Below are 17,165 nucleotides of genomic sequence, written 5' to 3' on the forward strand. Positions count from 1 at the left end.
ACTTGCTCACTTCACGAGGAAGTTCTCTTCCTGGGCCACGTCGTGAGTGGTGACGGGATCCGCCCAAACCCAGCTCTGGTCAGGGATGTACTGCTCTGGGAGTTGCCAACAGCCTGCAGGAGCTGTAATCTTTCCTCAGGCTGTGTAACTACTGCTGCAAGTTTGTTCCAACTTTTGCAGAACTAGCAAGCCCTCTCCACGGCCTGCTAAAGAAGGGAGCTGCATTCCTGTGGACAGATGAGCACCAGATTGCTGTCAAGCAGCTCAAGGAAAGGCTAACAACTACACCAGTGGTGGGGTACCCCACTGTTGGAGGAGAAGTACATTCTCGACACTGATGCTTCAAGCCACAGTATTGGAGCTGTTCTGTCACAACTCCAGTGGGGAGAAGAGCAAGTTCTAACATATGCCACCAACCATCTCACACCAGCTCAGCAGAGATACTGTGTCACCACACGTGAGTTACTGGCCGTCGTCCACTATACCTGCCAATATGACTTTGACATCAGCCCCGGGCAGGACATCAACACCGGGCAGGGCGCCAACACTTCAATGCTGACACCATGTCAAGACGAACCAAAGAACATTCAAACTAGAATTACAACCTTCCGGCTGTATGTCTCTGCCACTCAGACTAATTTCACGTTACCTCCCTGTTTATCCAGAATTATATAAGATATTAATCATTTGTGTTAAATTTATCATAATATCATATCATAAATGCTGTGTGAAGTCTTGAGTAATGGCTTGAGTCCAAATTAATGTTTGTACCATATTTGAAGAAATGTCCTCAAGGTTGTACAGAGATATTGCGTTCACAAGGCCATTACTGTGATTTGTGAGGTCACCACGCCCTTGACTTTTGACCTTTGACCCCAAAAATCTAATCAGTTCATCCTTGAGTCCTAGTGAAGTTCTGTCAAGGTCAGATATTGTGTCCACAAGAATAGGATGGATGGACAGACAACCCAACAATATGTCTCCAGCTCTGGCTGTCACCAGTGTGGAGACATAACAAATGTGACTGTTACCAAGCTGGAAAGACTTTTCCACTAAATAAGCAAAAGTCTATCTGTGTGATGTCATGACAGTAGCAGAAATAAGGCATAAAGCTCTTAAACTATTTAATCAGTTGGCATCAACAGTCACAGTAGTTAGCTGTCAGCCGAACTGCAGCGGCAACTCCAAACTCCCAGGGTGTATGGGAGTAGGTATCTGTTGGGGGGGGGGTCGAGTGAACAGGTGAACAATCTCAGCGGCTACAGGACGGCATGTCAGTCACCACCTGCGCTGCTTAAAGGATAGTTTCACATTACTTCAAGTCTGTCTTTACGCACATTAAAAGAGTTGTTGGTATCACTCTTGAAGCTTGGTACAGAATGCTGTGGATTTTGTCCCCCATCTTTTACACTGAAATCCCTGTTTTCTATAATAATTCAGAACATACACGCACGGCCATGTGAGTGAACCAAACATTTAAAGCAGTGGGTGACTGTGGGAGACCTCATTGGAACAGAGCTGCAAGACATCTGGACCGAAGTCCATTTAAAAACTGCTCATTAACCTTTTCAGCTGCATTCACTTGAGTAAAAGCTGAATAAGCAGCTACTTTACAACACGAGAAACACAAAACACACAAAACAACGGACAGCCATTAACATGTGACCAAAACTCAACCCACAGCATGTGATCATATGATGAAATCCTTATTTCATCAGTCTGTTCCTTCGCAGTGAGACAATTAAGGTTCTTCCAGTCTTGCCACTACAATATACGACAGAGTATTAGGACCACATTGAGGGGAAAAAAATCTGAAATTTCAAGAATAAAGTCGTAATATTATGAGAATAAAGTGGTAATTTTAGGTTCCGTTTTGTTTTAGAGGGGGAATATCAGAAGCTTTAAAATGAGGAATGTGGAGCATCCTGTGAAGTTATACTGCAGCAGAAGTTTCAGGAGATACTTCATCTTTTGTCGCATCAGTATCACATGATCATCAACGTCAGTACATTAAAAAGACTGTGCAAGAAACAGAGTCTATTCTATTTTTAGACAGACAAACAACAGCTACCAGATGCAGTCCTTTCACCTGTTTTATTGGTTGTTTGTAATATTCCTAAAAAAAATGTTTTTACTCTCAAAATTTTACATTTTTGATTCTCTTTTGGTTCATCTTTATTGTCTATTTTATTATTATTATTTCTTGAAATATTACGATTTAATTCTCGAAATTTCAGATTTCTTTTTTTTCCTCAATGTGGCCTACACACGTTGCCATAATAAGACCAACTCTTAAAATACTGAATTTGTTAACCATTACATTAGGTACCGTCCACACCATAATGGGTGAACCATGAAACAACCCAAATCATAACCATATCTGTGTTGGTGTCCAGTAACATCTGTGTAATATGAGATTAATGAGAAACTAAACTGTATTATTGTAGAACATATTTCACTCATGTCAACTAGACTATAAAAACTGTACCTCATTTCATTGGACTGATTTCTACTATAATCATGTTAGTGTTTTCATGGTAGTAAATACAGTAACAGTAGCCACTGTGACTCCTTCTGTCCTCAGTTTAAAGGAGCTGGAGTCTTCTCCTCTGAGTCAATGTAAACTGCAGACGTTGCTGTTCTCCCTGACGGCTAAGTCACACGTGTTGGCTCTGCTCCAGGACACCAGGGCGCCTTCTGAGGTAACACCACACTGCTGCTGACACATGTGATTTAATATCTAACACACTCATTTCTATTTTATTACTAGTGACTGTCTGTGTGAATACCTGTGTTACATTTATTGTGTGTGAACTCTGCAGGTGAAGGACGAAACTCACCTTGTGATCCTGAGTAAAGAGGAGGGATCAGGACTTGGTTTCAGTGTTGCAGGTGGAGTTGACCTGGAGCAGAAGACAATAACTGTGAGTACAGTAGGTAAATGCTCACAAACCTGCATGGAGTGTGTAAAGAAACTTTTTTTTTTTAATTCATTGTGTTTCAGTCAGGCTTTTGCTATGTGTTTACTGCACATGTTCATATCGCGATCACGATGAAATTACAATTTATCGGTCTGCACTAGTGCACACTTATAAATACCTAGGTGTGCACCTGGACAGTAAACTGGACTGGTACCTGAACACAGATGCCATCTACCTGAAGAGGCAGAGCCGGCTCTTTATCTTCAGGAGGCTCAGGTCCTTTGACGTCTGCAGTGAAATGCTGCACATGTTTTATCAGTTTCTTAAAGTGATTTTGCAAAGAGGAAATGGTGATTGAGATTCTACATTTCTTATAGCAATGACATGGATTTCATGACAGAGTTTCAATGTTATAATTCTTCAGATGAAGCTCATGCTTGACAGCAATACATGTAGACTCTACAGAGATAGACTGACTATGACTGACTATGATTTTATGATAAACATAATTAAAGAATGAATGATAAAGAAGAAAGAACATAGAGGTTGGTGATGTTTTAACAGCTCTTGGCAGCAGGTGGTGATACTGTAACACTTTGTGTCCAGGTCCATCGGGTCTTCACCAAAGGTGCAGCGAGCCTCGAAGGCACAATCCAGAGAGGAGACAGCATTTTATCCATAAATGGAACGAGTCTAGAGGGAAAAACCCACGGAGAGGCCGTGTCCTGCCTCCATCAGGCCAGACTGTCCAACCAGGCCTTAGTCGTCATTAGGAGAGACAAGGACGGCGGACCAAGTGTCTCTGACAGACAGGACCTGGTCAGCCAGCTGAAGAGTTTACGTTCTGCCAGGAAGACCCCTATGGAAGCTGGAGCAGGTGAGACCTGGTCTTACATCTATAGGTTCACCTGCTGGTCTTCATTATGGTGAAGTCGGTCATTCTCCACAGCAACATGTTTAATGCTTTAACCTTAATTACCTTTACCTTTCTCCTTTAACATGAACCTGTTCTGTAACGTTGCGGTTGTATACTTCATAAACTACATACTGTATGTTGAGATTATAACTCTGGCGTTGAATGTCTCTCAGTGGTGGATGTCGGTCCAGATTGTGCTTTAACGGTGGAGCTCCACAAGACTTCTGCTGGGCTGGGCTTCAGTCTGGAGGGGGGGAAGTCCTCAAGCCACGGAGACCGGCCTCTACTTGTCAAACGCATCTTTGAAGGTGACCATTGCTCTATATGTCTCTCTGTGTGTTTTACCTCCATCTGGATTGTGGATCACTTTATCTAATGAGGTGGAATTCAGTCTGGATGTTGTTTTATAGAAGCCATAAATGTAACATAGTTCATCTATAGTTAATGACCAGATGTTAGAAGGCCTCCCTTTAAGAGAATAAAATACATCAAATTACAGAGAAGAAAACTGAAAAGAAGAGAGAGTTAGTTAATTAGTCAAATCAATACGAACATGACAGGCATTAACAATCATCATTAATAATGTTCCTATGTCTAAAAAAGTTGGGAAGCAGAAACATCAGCAGTACAAAGAATATACAGAACTAGAAAATTCCTGAAGAAATATGAATGTGTCTGCTGCTTGGTGCGTATCCATCACACACGTTTCAATCACTACAGAGGACGTTACTTTGAGTTTCATTCATGTTGTAGAGAATTATCCTAACTCTGACCTCAGTCACTGCAGGTGTCCATCAAAAAGCTCTTGAGCTCTTGAGTGACCTCACAATGATGGTTCGGGACCTAAATTTGTCCCTGCAATATAGCAAGACATGTCTACACACAGGCGGCACGGTGGTGCAGTGGTTAGCGCTGTCGCCTCACAGCAAGAAGGTTCCGGGTTAGAGTCCCGGCTCGGACACGGGGTCTTTCTGTGTGGAGTTTGCATGTTCTCCCCGTGCCTGTGTGGGTTCTCTCAGGGTACTCCAGGGATATCGGCTTCCTCCAGCAGTCAAAGCCATGCAAATAGGGACTAGGCTGATTGGATACCACTAAATTGACCATAGGTGTGAGTGTGAGAATGAATGGTTGTCTGTCTCTGTGTGTTTGCCTGCGATGGACTGGCGACCTGTCCAGGGTGTACCCCCCTCTCGCCGAAAGGGTGCTGGGAGAGGCTCCAGCTCCCCGCGACCCTACTAGAGGATAAGCGGTAGAAATGAATGAATGAATGAATGTCTACACACTGTACATGCTAACAGAAGCTGATCTGCAACTAGAAAATGCATTTCCTGCTGAAATGCATGTGATGCTGAGAGCTTAAAAGCAGAACTTGTAATCTGGAGGTTGAGCGCTTTGAAAAACTACGATGCCAAAATGTTAAACTGAAGGAGCTGAAGTTCCTTCGCTGCAAAAGCTGAGAACTGAAACATGTTTAAAGCCAAATCATTTACTGTAAAAGGTGGAAGTAGGAATAAAATGCCTTACAACTGTTGAATGAAATCATTTGTATTAGTAAAAGAAATATGAACTGCATCCTAAACATTAGAAAAAGTAATTTCTTTTAAGAGTTACACTACACAGGAATTGGTCTCAGTTGTGAAGTTTGTAAATACAGAACAATTGACCTGTTAGTAGCACCTAATGGAAACCTAACGATGAAGAGCTGATGTTACATCACATGTTTGACCTGCATTCAGTTCATGATTTGTCAAACTGTCAAGATTTGGATCACTCTTTTTCCACAGCTTGATGAGCTCTTACAGTTTTATGTCACATGATCTTTCTGGTCAGTCATGGTCGAGGTGTTTCATGTGCACAGATCAGCAGTGTGCTGGGTCGCTCACAGAGTTTAAACTCTGACCGTCTGCTGAACACTGTGAAGTTTCTGTCAAAACAACAGGAGGCATCCTCCCATCCTCACACTGGTTCCCCAAAGATAATCAACAAACAAAAGTTTCCATGGAAACAGTAGAATTTTACTGCTGTAAAATCTCTTTCACTGCTGTAAATAACTTTTCTTAATTAAGCCTTAAATGAGATTTTGTGCACACCTTAAGTGACTCCTTGCGTAAGGGGAATTTAAAACCTTTATTGTTATACTAAAGTAGAAACATTAAGGTGCCTTGTGCAACCGGCCCCTGGACCTCAGGCTCCACTATTGTTCTGGGTCCTTTTCTCGTGTAACACTATTTAGTTTAAACAACACATGCAGACACAAACTAAACCAAAATATTTTAGGCATGAGGATCATTCATCATCCATCACAGTCTCAGTGACAGAACAGCATCTACTCTCCAAAAGACTTACAGAATGGACAACACACCAACGTGTCAAAATGGCTGTGACATGACGACAGTCTGATTTACATGTACATAGTCAACTGTGAAGGCTGCAGTGGAAAAAATAAAATGATAACCAGAGCTTTTATAACACAGTTGCTCTCCTCTGTAGTTTGCCCTGTGTGGTTTTCAAAATATCAAAATCAAGTTGACTGTATCTCAAGTGTATCTTTAAGTGTGGATGAACTGCTGTTCTCCTCTACACAGGAGGTGCTGCTGAGCTGTCGGGGCTCATTGAAGTCGGCGATGAGGTCCTCTCCATCAACGGCTGCTCTCTAGAGGGTCTCATGCACCACGATGCCTGGAAAATCATCAAAGCCACTAACAAAGGGCCAACACCCTCCTCATCCGCAAGCTGAACACCTGACTGTAGGGAACCTCCTGAGGGGGGGCCTGTGAAACTGCCTCTAAACTAGGGTTTGGACAAACAACAGAAACGAGGACGAGCAGGTTTTTTTTTTTTTTTTTTTACAGGTTTTCTGATGGACTTTATTTGATTTGTGTTTTGTCTGTTTTCATGTGTTTTGATATAAATAGGTCAAAGAGGATGGAGCACTAACTTTTGTGGTGTTCAGAGCTGAATCTATTTCAGACAGGAAGTGCAGTTTGTTTACATTAGATTCACTTTGGAACGTTTTAAAATAAAGTCAGTTTTGAAATGATCTCTGGTGGGTGTGGTTCTGGTCTCCATGGTAACAGTTGTTAATAAGCACAAATGGGAGAAATCGGTATAATTAAATCCTAGTAACTGGCCAGAACCAAGCTGGGTCTGGTAGGGGCTGTTGTATTGGGGGAGATAAAAGGTATCAAACATGAAAGAATTCACCATCAAAACGTTTCTGTAATTTTTTATGCCTTCACAGCGGCGATGGCCAGAGTGCAGGCATACTTGTTTCAGGTTGTACAGCCGTACGTCTCATTCTCGGGGACACAATATCAGTCAACACCTTAATGGAACTTAAAATTTGGCACAAACATTCAATTGGACTCACGGAGGAACTGGTTACATTTGGTGGTCAAGTGTCAAGGTCATGATGACCTCTTCAGTGTGAATACCACAATTTTGAATTTGCCTTCGTTGAAAGGGCACCAGTCCTCAGGGAGGCAACTTTATTGAATCTATTGATTAATTTGATCAATCTCGCAACAAAAGCAGTGATTTCTTGATGACATTGATCTTCGATCTCCGCTTCAAGGAAACACACACAGGTTAACGATGGGTCAAGTTAATAAGATTTATTAACTCACTATGGACAGGTGCAATGACATGAATAATGAAGATAAAAAAATGAAACTGATCAAACAATATCAGGGGTGTGTGTAGTGGGCTTGACATTTGCCACAGTTAGACTTTTCCCTCTCTTTTCTTTGTTTCAATTGTGAGAGAGAGAAATATAATTTTAATTTTGTTATATTTAATTTGGTTTTATGCGGTTTGTGTATCCTACTCCACCATGGCCTATTCATATTTAACACAGCCTACGTGAACTACATAGCTATTACTAGGAATGGATAAATGGAACAACGATATTATAATAGGTTAATGGCACACATAGACTACACTGCAACAGAGCGATAACAATTCCTAATCACACAAATAAATGGCTAAAGACATGACATCCATCAAATAATAATAATAAGTGATGCACCAGATTGTTTCATTCCCTAGAAGGATAATGGATCCAGAATGGTCCCTAACATGGCAGTATGTCACGTGTGGATATTTACCTCAGAACTGATCAGACATATCTCAGCTTCCTTTTGAGCTACAGAAATGAATTTTGGACTATAATTCATGGGAATCTTTCCAGAATAATGATAAAGAATTACATGGTGTGAGCACATTTAGTCCAATGATACTTTAAACACACTTTAATAATGTGAACATTGGTTGTCAGTTCAGGTTGGAATGTCGGGTGGTTTCTGGCAGGAGCCTCATGGTTGAACATGGACTCAGTGTCACTCTGGGGGTGTATGTTGTGTGTGTATCCCATTTGCTGTAGGGCGTTGATTCAGATGAGTTCATGAACTAGTTGTAAATTTCACTGACATGGGAGGCTTTTCTTGATAATCAGAGCAACCCAGTGTCCTTACCGTCACCTTGTATCCTCATACGGCGCCAATCAGTGTCTGCACACATCACAAAATGCAGGTTTGGCCTTGTGAACGCAATATCTCCGTAACTCTTCAAGGTAATTTCTTAAAATTTGGTTTCACTGGACTCAAGGACAAACTGATTACATGGCTAAAGGGCAAAGGTAAAGCCAAGGTCACAGTGACCTTACAGAACATGATTTTGGCCTTGTGAAACAATACCTTGAAAACTCCTCAAGAGAATACCTTCAAATTTCAAAAATGTCTACTTGGACTAATGGATGAATCAATTAGATTTTGGTGGTCAAAGATCAAAGGTTATGGTCAGTAGACCTCACAAAACACTTTTCAGCCATTACTCAAGACTTCACACAGCAATTATGAAAATTTCACACAAATGGTTTATACTTCTATGACTCTGGATAAACAGGGATGTCATTCGAAACTAGGCTGAGTGGCGGAGGCAGACAACCACAAGGCGGTAATTCTAGTTCATAATGTCATGTTTCAATCAGAAAAGGTTCATAATTATTTCATTAATTGAACTGTGAAATACATAAACTGTGGTAAGTTTTAAAGACAATAACTTTAACATAAAATGATTCTAAATATATGAACTGTACATGGAAACTTTTTGGTTTTTGATTGACTGATGAGTAATGTATGGAAGCCTGTAGGGGCTATATTCAAATGAAAATGTTAAAATGTAATTCCATATTAGCATTATAAAATGTTCACATATGTTTGTGCTATTTGAGTAAAATTTAAAAGAAAATGCAATAATCCAGTTTGCTTTTAATACAAAGAGTTTCTACTTTTCACAGAGGATGATTTTTGATCATTTTTTAGAGGTTCATAAAAACTAGTCCAGTTATCCAGAGGCCCATTCCTTATCTGATATTTATCAAACTCCTGAGAATGACAGAAGTCAAAAGAGAACTTTAGAAATTTTTAGCAAATTTATTAAAAGGGGAAACTGAAATTTGACATTGACAAAAGTATTCAGACACTTTACTCGGTATCTGTGATCTTTCAGCACAACATTCAACTTATATTAATTTCATTAATTCTCTTCACTTTTCCCACAGGAACCTTCCATGTATGTAATTATATCATTATATTGTTGATAAATAACAGCTTGAGCAGGAGCAGAGCGCACGCTCTGGTTACAATGACAGAGTGCACGTGTAAGAAATGACCAGTAGATGTCAGTAAAAGCTCACAGACAGGTGAAGAAACAAGAGCACCTTAGTGAACCTGCGCTGACATCTTGACTCCATGTCCTCATTCATGGATATATGTAATAGACGCTCATATGTTTCAAAGGAGAACTTTCATATAGACTTTTTCATGTTCCATCACATTTGGTAATTAATGTACAAAATACATGACATCAGCAGATAAACTAACTGTGTTACATGTATTAATGCTGTTAGTGAGTGATCATTTTCAGTGCATGAACTTTTATTTAGATTTTGAATTCATGTTCATTTTCAAAGCTTCATTTTTATCTTGATGATGATGCAGTTCAGTAAATAACACCTTAAGTTTACAATTAAACAAATATGGAGAATAAACTATGCAGTTATTCACTTGGGTAATTACGTGGACTTAATTTTTTTAGTCTTTTTGCAAGAAACATGGGAGAAGGAGTACGATAACAAAGGAATGGGACTGGATATGTCATGATACAGGTTTCAGCTTTAATGAAGAGTTGCTCAAAACTCTCACCAAAGTGCAGACCTATGAGTGTGGACTTTAATATTTTCTCTCTTTCAAACTTAGGTAACTTGCATCACATTATGACAAGCTCCTCCAACAACGTTAACATGAGACTGACCTCCTCAAAATAAAGAAATCTATATGTTTTGTATTTGAGTAGATTCTGCCACAATAGAGGATTGTTTTAATTCTTCATCAAAAAGCCAATCAATAATTAGTGCACAAAGTATGAAAAAAATTGAAGTTATTACATGTAATTCTGTGATGCAATAATTTCTCAGTAATGTGATATAGTCAAACAAACTAAACATCTTAGACGCTGTGAAAACAGGTCGTCAACACTGGAGTAGTTCATTTGATTTTAAAGATAAATACAAAGCAAAGGATGTACAGGGGCTGTACTACATGGCTAAAAGTATGTGGGAGATCCGTTGAACCAGTGAACGTTTAGATTCTCCACCCAACTTTTGGGAGTCTGGCTGCAGAGATTTGTTCAGCCCCGAGCATCAGAGTGGTCGGCCACTGATGTCAGGTGTGAAGACCTTTTGCAGGTAGAGTTCCAGCTTATCCCTGAGGTGCTGGAAGGTGGTTGATGGTGCAGGATCCCAAAACTGGGAGAGCTGTTTTTATGGAAATAGCAATGCTTACATCTAGCGACATCCACCACACTTAAGCATTAAATAGTGCGTTAGTTTACCAGACAGGAAAATAGAAAAACATTAGTGGCCCTGTTGTACAGTCTCCAAGGATTTGGAAATACACAACAGAGCAAGAGCAGCCAATAAGAAATTCCACAGCCGTAATACTACTTGCCCAGATAAAGATGTCATTACAGTAGAGGTGCTGGCGTTCAGGTAATGACCATAATTTAGCAAAATATCTCCAAGTTGTACTCGTTGGTAATTTGGACATTTGAGATAAAACAGCACCAGAATTGCTTTCAGGATGCAGTATAATACTTCACTTTTCATGTAATGATTTATATGATTTAAGTGTAATGAGACCAGTGGAAAACATTGGCATGGTACGTCAGCAACATTCATGACCGCAGCCAAGCAAAAAGTTTTGGTTCCCCTCTTTGAGGATGGGTAGTGTGTCATTAGTGACACATGTTGATGTGCACGATAGGGAAGCTGCCGCTACTAATTGAGCAAGGATGTGAAGCTGAGGTCGATTGTTATTTTTCATCGTTAGCCACTGTAGAAACAACTTTGAGCTGTGTTTGCGTTGCAACCTCTAACATTATTCTTAATATGAGTACACAGAAGTCCTAGGATTAGAGACAGAGATTTTGCTCCAAGTCCTGACATACTTGTACTTTGCGTAATTTTTCATTTTATTCTTTTATACCTCCAGAAATTTTATTACTCCATTCATTTATCTAAGCTTTTGAAGATTGTTTTCTCAACACATTTACAAGTAGTATCAAATATAGCTGCCTCTACACTTTGCTGAAATGACCTCAACTTTTAATTACAGCTGCGTTAATTGATTTTTGCCCCTGGGGGAAGCAGAGGGCATGTTTGTGTCACCTATGATATCAAAATTAGTCAAATCCTCTCTAACAAAAGATAACGCATTACAAGAAGCGCCAATGTGTAAGAAATGTAAACACTTCTGTCTCCTTATGGCGTGTTCGTGATTGCTCGTTCATGTCAAATAACAATACAGTCAAACACTAATACAGTTTGATTTTACGTCTGATTTTTGCTGCTCGTTTTTATATGTAGTTTAATATCTGATCAACCCAGAAAAGATAATTTCAGTCTAATACTTGTTTTCCCTCCAAAATCAGTTAAGTAATATTGCCATATATATCATTAAGCAAAGAATACAAGTTTGTATTTTCATTAACTTTAATGCATGGTTACATGTCCACGGTCCTCTCTAAACTGTGTGAGTTCGGAATCGATTTGGCAGCAACTACTGCAATGTAAAACCAAACGCAGAATCAAAACAGAGAGAAGAGATCTGTGTTTGTGAGATCTCGCAAGAGTGTGTTGACTGACACAGAGAAGACTTGAAAAAACTCTTAATTTCTCCCTGATTTCTCTGAAAAATACCAATTTTAATTCAGAATTTTGAAGATCTGTCAACCTTGTAGAAATATGGACCATTATTCATTCTGTGAACAATGGTGAAAGAGTCATAATCTGTGATCATGCTTCATATTCTCCAACCAAGCAGTGAACAGACTCAGACCTGCTTGCTGGAGGTGGAAACCATGTGACACATTACAGAATGTTGTAAGTGCCATCTCCTTTCTCAAACTGTCTCTGTCTCTCTCTTTAGCTCTGTGTTTTGATTCCAACCCAGCTGCTGGGCACAGCTCCCAAGTTGAAACGCTGGAGCTCGCTATGGGGCTTTCATCCCCTTTCTCTCCCTGGTTTTCTAGTCTCTACCTAAACAACAGAAACAAAAACACATATATGTTATATGCAGATCCTCGACACAGAAGTTTTGCAAAATCATCCTTTGCTGCTGTACTGTGATGGCAGAGATAAATTGCCATAATGTAAATGAATAAATGAGAGGCAATGTTTTGTAAGTTATGTTTAAAAGAATCCATGTCAACATTAATAGTGTATGCAGAATCATGTTCCTTTTGCTGCTTGTTTTTTTTTTTTCCTTTTTCACCTAAAACTGGGAGCAAAAATAATAATAAAAATTTGATGCAGAAAAAAACCCAAAGATACACTACGAAGACACCACCCAACAAAACAGCAACTGTAGATATGCAACCAACAGACATGAGTACGAAAACGGTCTCATGGATATATAGGTTACTGGAAGTTCAATAAAGAGTGGTAAATACATTGTACAGGATACTAACATTACACAGTAAACTTAGGGTTGGTAGACATTAGTTATATTGATCGAATCTTTATGTTTATTATCGTCTGCATGCACAGTAAGCACAGCACAAGGATGCTTTGCAAAACTTCTGGTGGACAGATCTGCATATTACATATACTGTTTGTTTGTTTCTGTTTTATTAGGTAGAGACAGAAACAGGGAGAGAAAGGGGATGAAAGCACCAATCGAGCTCGGTTCACTGGGCAGCTGTGCAGCAGCTGGTGGAGATAAGACAAGAGCTAAAGAGAGAAGGACCAGAGAAGTTGAGAAAGGGAGATGGGCACTTACACCATATTTCTTGTAATGTTCACATGGTTGGCTCCACTCAGCAGAGGTGCTGAGTCTGGTTCACTCTGTTGAGAATGAACATGCTCACAGCAGTTTACTCTTTCACCAATTGTCACCAAAATCAATAATGGTCATATTCACAAGTGAGAGAATGCTTCCAAACTATTCTGACAGTTAAAATGGTAATTTTTTCGAGAAATCAGGAGAAATTAAGTTTATTTCAATGTCTGTCTCTGTCTCAGAACACACTCTTGCGAGATCTTCAAAACAGATTCTCTTTCTTGTTGGTTTGGTTTCTGGGTTTTACAGTTGGGCAGTAGTGCTGTCAACCATCGCTTTCCAATCCTCAACAAGTTTAGAGGGACTGGTACATGTAAACCATCACACTTAAGACGATCACACCACTGAAATAAAACTTGTTTTCTTTGGTTAATGATAATATTAATTGGCCATATTACTTAACTGGTTTTGGGAGGAAACAGAGATTTAGACTGAAATGTATTCTTGTTCTGGTTGATCGAGTATTAAACTAGCATATAAAAAGAGCAGCAAAATCAGACGTAAATAAACTGTATCTAGTGTGAGCTGTATTGTTATGTTTTGGACATGACGAGCAATCACGACAGCCGCCTTAAGGAGACAGGAAGTGTTACCCATTTGCTTACCATTGGCGTTCTTTGTAAATGCGTTATTCTTTGTTAGAGAGGATCTTTGATGAAATTTTGATTCAATCAGGTGACAAATTAATCTGCTTCCCCGGGGCAAAAAATCATATACGCAGCTTAATAAAAGTTGGAGGCAATTTTCAGCAAATGTAGAGGAGTAATTTGAATATTTGTAAATTGGTTGGAAAAACAAATCTTCAAAAGTTGAATAAATGACTGGAGTAAAAACTTTCTGTAAGGTATAAGTAGAATAAAATGAAAATATTTACGCAAGAGTACAAGTATGTCAGGACTGGAGCAAAGTCTCTGTCTGCTACAAGGACTTGCTGTGATCTAGTAGAATAATGTTGAGAAGGTTGAACGTGCAAAACAGCTAAAGGTTTTGTTTTCTACAGTGACTTACGACGATGAAAAATAACATGACCTAGCTTCACATCTCCTGCTCAATTAGTCGCAGCTTCCATTATTGTGGCAACATCAACATGTGTCACAATGACAACACTACGTCGCTTTCAGAGGGAACTTTTTTGTTGCTGGGGTTTGCAGTGGAATTGGTGACGTACATGCAATGTTTTCCACTGCTTCTATTACACTTAAAAGTCATTAAAGTCATTAAGTGAAAAGGTGAAAGTATTATATGGATCTGAAGCAGCAATTCTGTGCGTCTTTATCTCAAATGTCAAATTACACAAACGAGTACACTTGGAATATTTTGGGCATTATTGTCATTAACTGACGCAGCACCTGTCATGTTAATGACATCTTTATTGCAAGATGTAGTTCGGTCTGTGGAATTTCCTTTGTGCGTGTCGTCTGTTTGATCGATATTTCGCAATCCCTTGTGGCAGAACTGTACAGACAGGGCATTAATTGTTTTTTCATTTTCCTGTCTGGTAAACTAATGCAGTATTTAATGTTAAGTGGTGTGTGATGTGCGCCATAGTGTAAAGCATTGCTATTTCATGAAAGAAACGCTCTCCCAGTTTGGAGTCCTGATCAACACCATCCAGCCACGCTAGGGATGAAGCTGGAACTCTACCTGCCAAAGGTTTCATCACCTTTGACATCAGTGGACACTCTGATGCTCGGTGCTGAACAATTCTGCTAGCCAGACTCCAAAAGTCTGGTGGATGAATGCTGAAACGTTCTGACTGTTTCAACGGATCGTCACAATACTTTAGCCATTAGTAGCCTGTAACATCCTTTGCTTTGGTATTATCTTTAAGAATACAAATACTACCTCAGTGTTGAATTTGTTGTCAGCGTCTAAGATGTTAGTTTGTTTTGACTACAGTAAATTACTGGGAGAAATTATTGCATCACAGATTACATGTAATGATCTCTAATTATTTTTCATATTGGTGCACTAACTTTTGATTGGCTTTTTTGATTGAAGAATTAAAACATCCCTCATTGTGGCATGAATCTACTAAAATACAAATACATGAGATTTCTTATTTTGGGAGGAGGTAGTCTCATGTTACGTTGTTGGGGAGGATTAGTCATAATGTGATGCCAGAGTTACTCAGTTTAAAGAGAGGAATTATGCTAATGCTCCACACTCATAGGTTGCACTTTGGTGGGGTTTTGGAGCACTCTTCATTAAAGGCTGAAACCTGTAATATGAACATATCCAGTCCATTCCTTTGTTATCGTACTCCTCTCCCATGTTTCTGCAAAAAGATAAAAAATTAAGTCACGTAATTACCAAGTGAATAACTGCATAGTTTATTCTCATATTTGTTTAATTGTAAACTTAAGTGTGTTTATTTACGTGTAACTGCATCATCATCAATAAAAATGAAGCTTGTTGAAAATGAACATGAATTCAAAGTAAAATAAAATGTTCGTCATGCACTGGAAAAGTGATCACTCCTAACGCAGCATTATCATGTAAGCACAGTTAGTTTATTCGTGCTGATGTCATGTTTTGTACATTAATTACAGATGTGGATGAACATGAAAAGGTCTATTGAAAGTTCTCCTTTGCAACATATGATGCGTTCAGTTACTATATACCAGTGAATGAGAGATATGAGAGACATGTATGGAAGCTGCACACGCATCTGCAGCGGCAGGTTCACTAAGGTGACTGTGTTCTTCACTGTATGATTGACTTCTGTAGGGTATTGTATCAGCGACATCTAGTCAGAAACGCGAGCTGCTCCTTGCTCAAAAGCTGGTTATGTATATAAGATATTGAAGTTAATGATAGTTATGTGGTAGTGAAAAGGAAGAATTAATGAGAGATTATATAAGTTGAATTGTTGTGGCTGAAGATAATAAAGTGTCTGTAAAATATTTTGTCAAGGTCAATGATGTTAAGCCATCACTCTCTATACTCTCTACGTCTATAATTTCTAGGTTCATGTCTACTTTTGACTTGTCTTGTGTATTCTCTAGAATGTTGTAGAGTAAAGAGAGAGGAATGGGCATCTGAGTAATGTGACTAGTTAATTTATGAACTCTCAAATGATGAAAAGATCATCTCATGAGTGTGAAAGTAGAACGCTCTAGTGTGTATTAGAGCAAACGCATGGATTATTGCATTATCTTTTAAAATTTTATCACTCAAGAGTAAGACAAACATACTGATATTTATAGTGCTAATAGTGAATTACATTTGATAGCAGTTTCTCACATTTTGAGAAATAGCAGGAGCTTCATACTCGATTTACTCAAGTAAGTATAAACAAGGTGGCAGGTAAGATTTACGAATATTTTTATGTGTAAATTTTATTAGTCTTTATGACATACTCACAGTTTATTTATATTTCTGTAGTGAGAATAATAATTTGGGAACCTTTTTTGAATTGATAACAATGAAAATCATGAGACTGAGAATTAGCCGCCTTGTGATTGTGGTTGCGCTCCGCACGTTCAGCTATAGTTTCCGATGACATAACGACTGGTTTCAGAATCATTAAATCATTGTGAAGATTTGTGTCAATAAGATTGCATGGAGTGTGAAGTCGTTGAGGTAAGTGATAAGGTCTCTATGTTGAGACGTGATCATTAACTTTGATTCATTGTGACACATCCAAGATTAATTGATGTCAACTTAGTCTAGATGTTGTTTGACCATAACCGCTAGGCACACCTTCTAACAACCATCTAATGACATTTGTAACCGCGAATTTGAAAAATACTTAAGAAGGGGTGAATTCTTCTGAGGAGTTTCTCCAGGTATTGTGTTCACAAAGGCCAAATATGTGGTCAATGCTATGGTCACTGCTTTTGGTTGTGCGCACCTTATTGCTGTATTGGGCTTCAAGGTACGCGCGTATACCAATGTAATCCAGTGTATGTCCCTGTTGAGCGCTAT

The 17,165-nt window shown here is 39.1% G+C and overlaps 1 protein-coding gene across 1 annotated transcript in view; it reads left to right on the forward strand.

Annotated features, from left to right (window-relative positions):
* pdzd2 (PDZ domain containing 2) overlaps window positions 1-17,165 on the forward strand; it is a 76,247-nt gene that overhangs the window by 56,841 nt on the left and 2,241 nt on the right. Inside the window, 4 exon segments of the mRNA XM_022753008.1 lie at window positions 2,585-2,702; window positions 2,823-2,924; window positions 3,528-3,798; window positions 4,011-4,145. Coding sequence (XP_022608729.1) covers window positions 2,585-2,702; window positions 2,823-2,924; window positions 3,528-3,798; window positions 4,011-4,145 — 626 coding nt within the window.

This window comes from Seriola dumerili, unplaced genomic scaffold, assembly GCF_002260705.1.
Source record: "Seriola dumerili isolate Sdu_G_001 unplaced genomic scaffold, Sdu_1.0 BDQW01000017.1, whole genome shotgun sequence".
In the NCBI taxonomy this organism is placed as follows: Eukaryota; Metazoa; Chordata; class Actinopteri; order Carangiformes; family Carangidae; genus Seriola; species Seriola dumerili.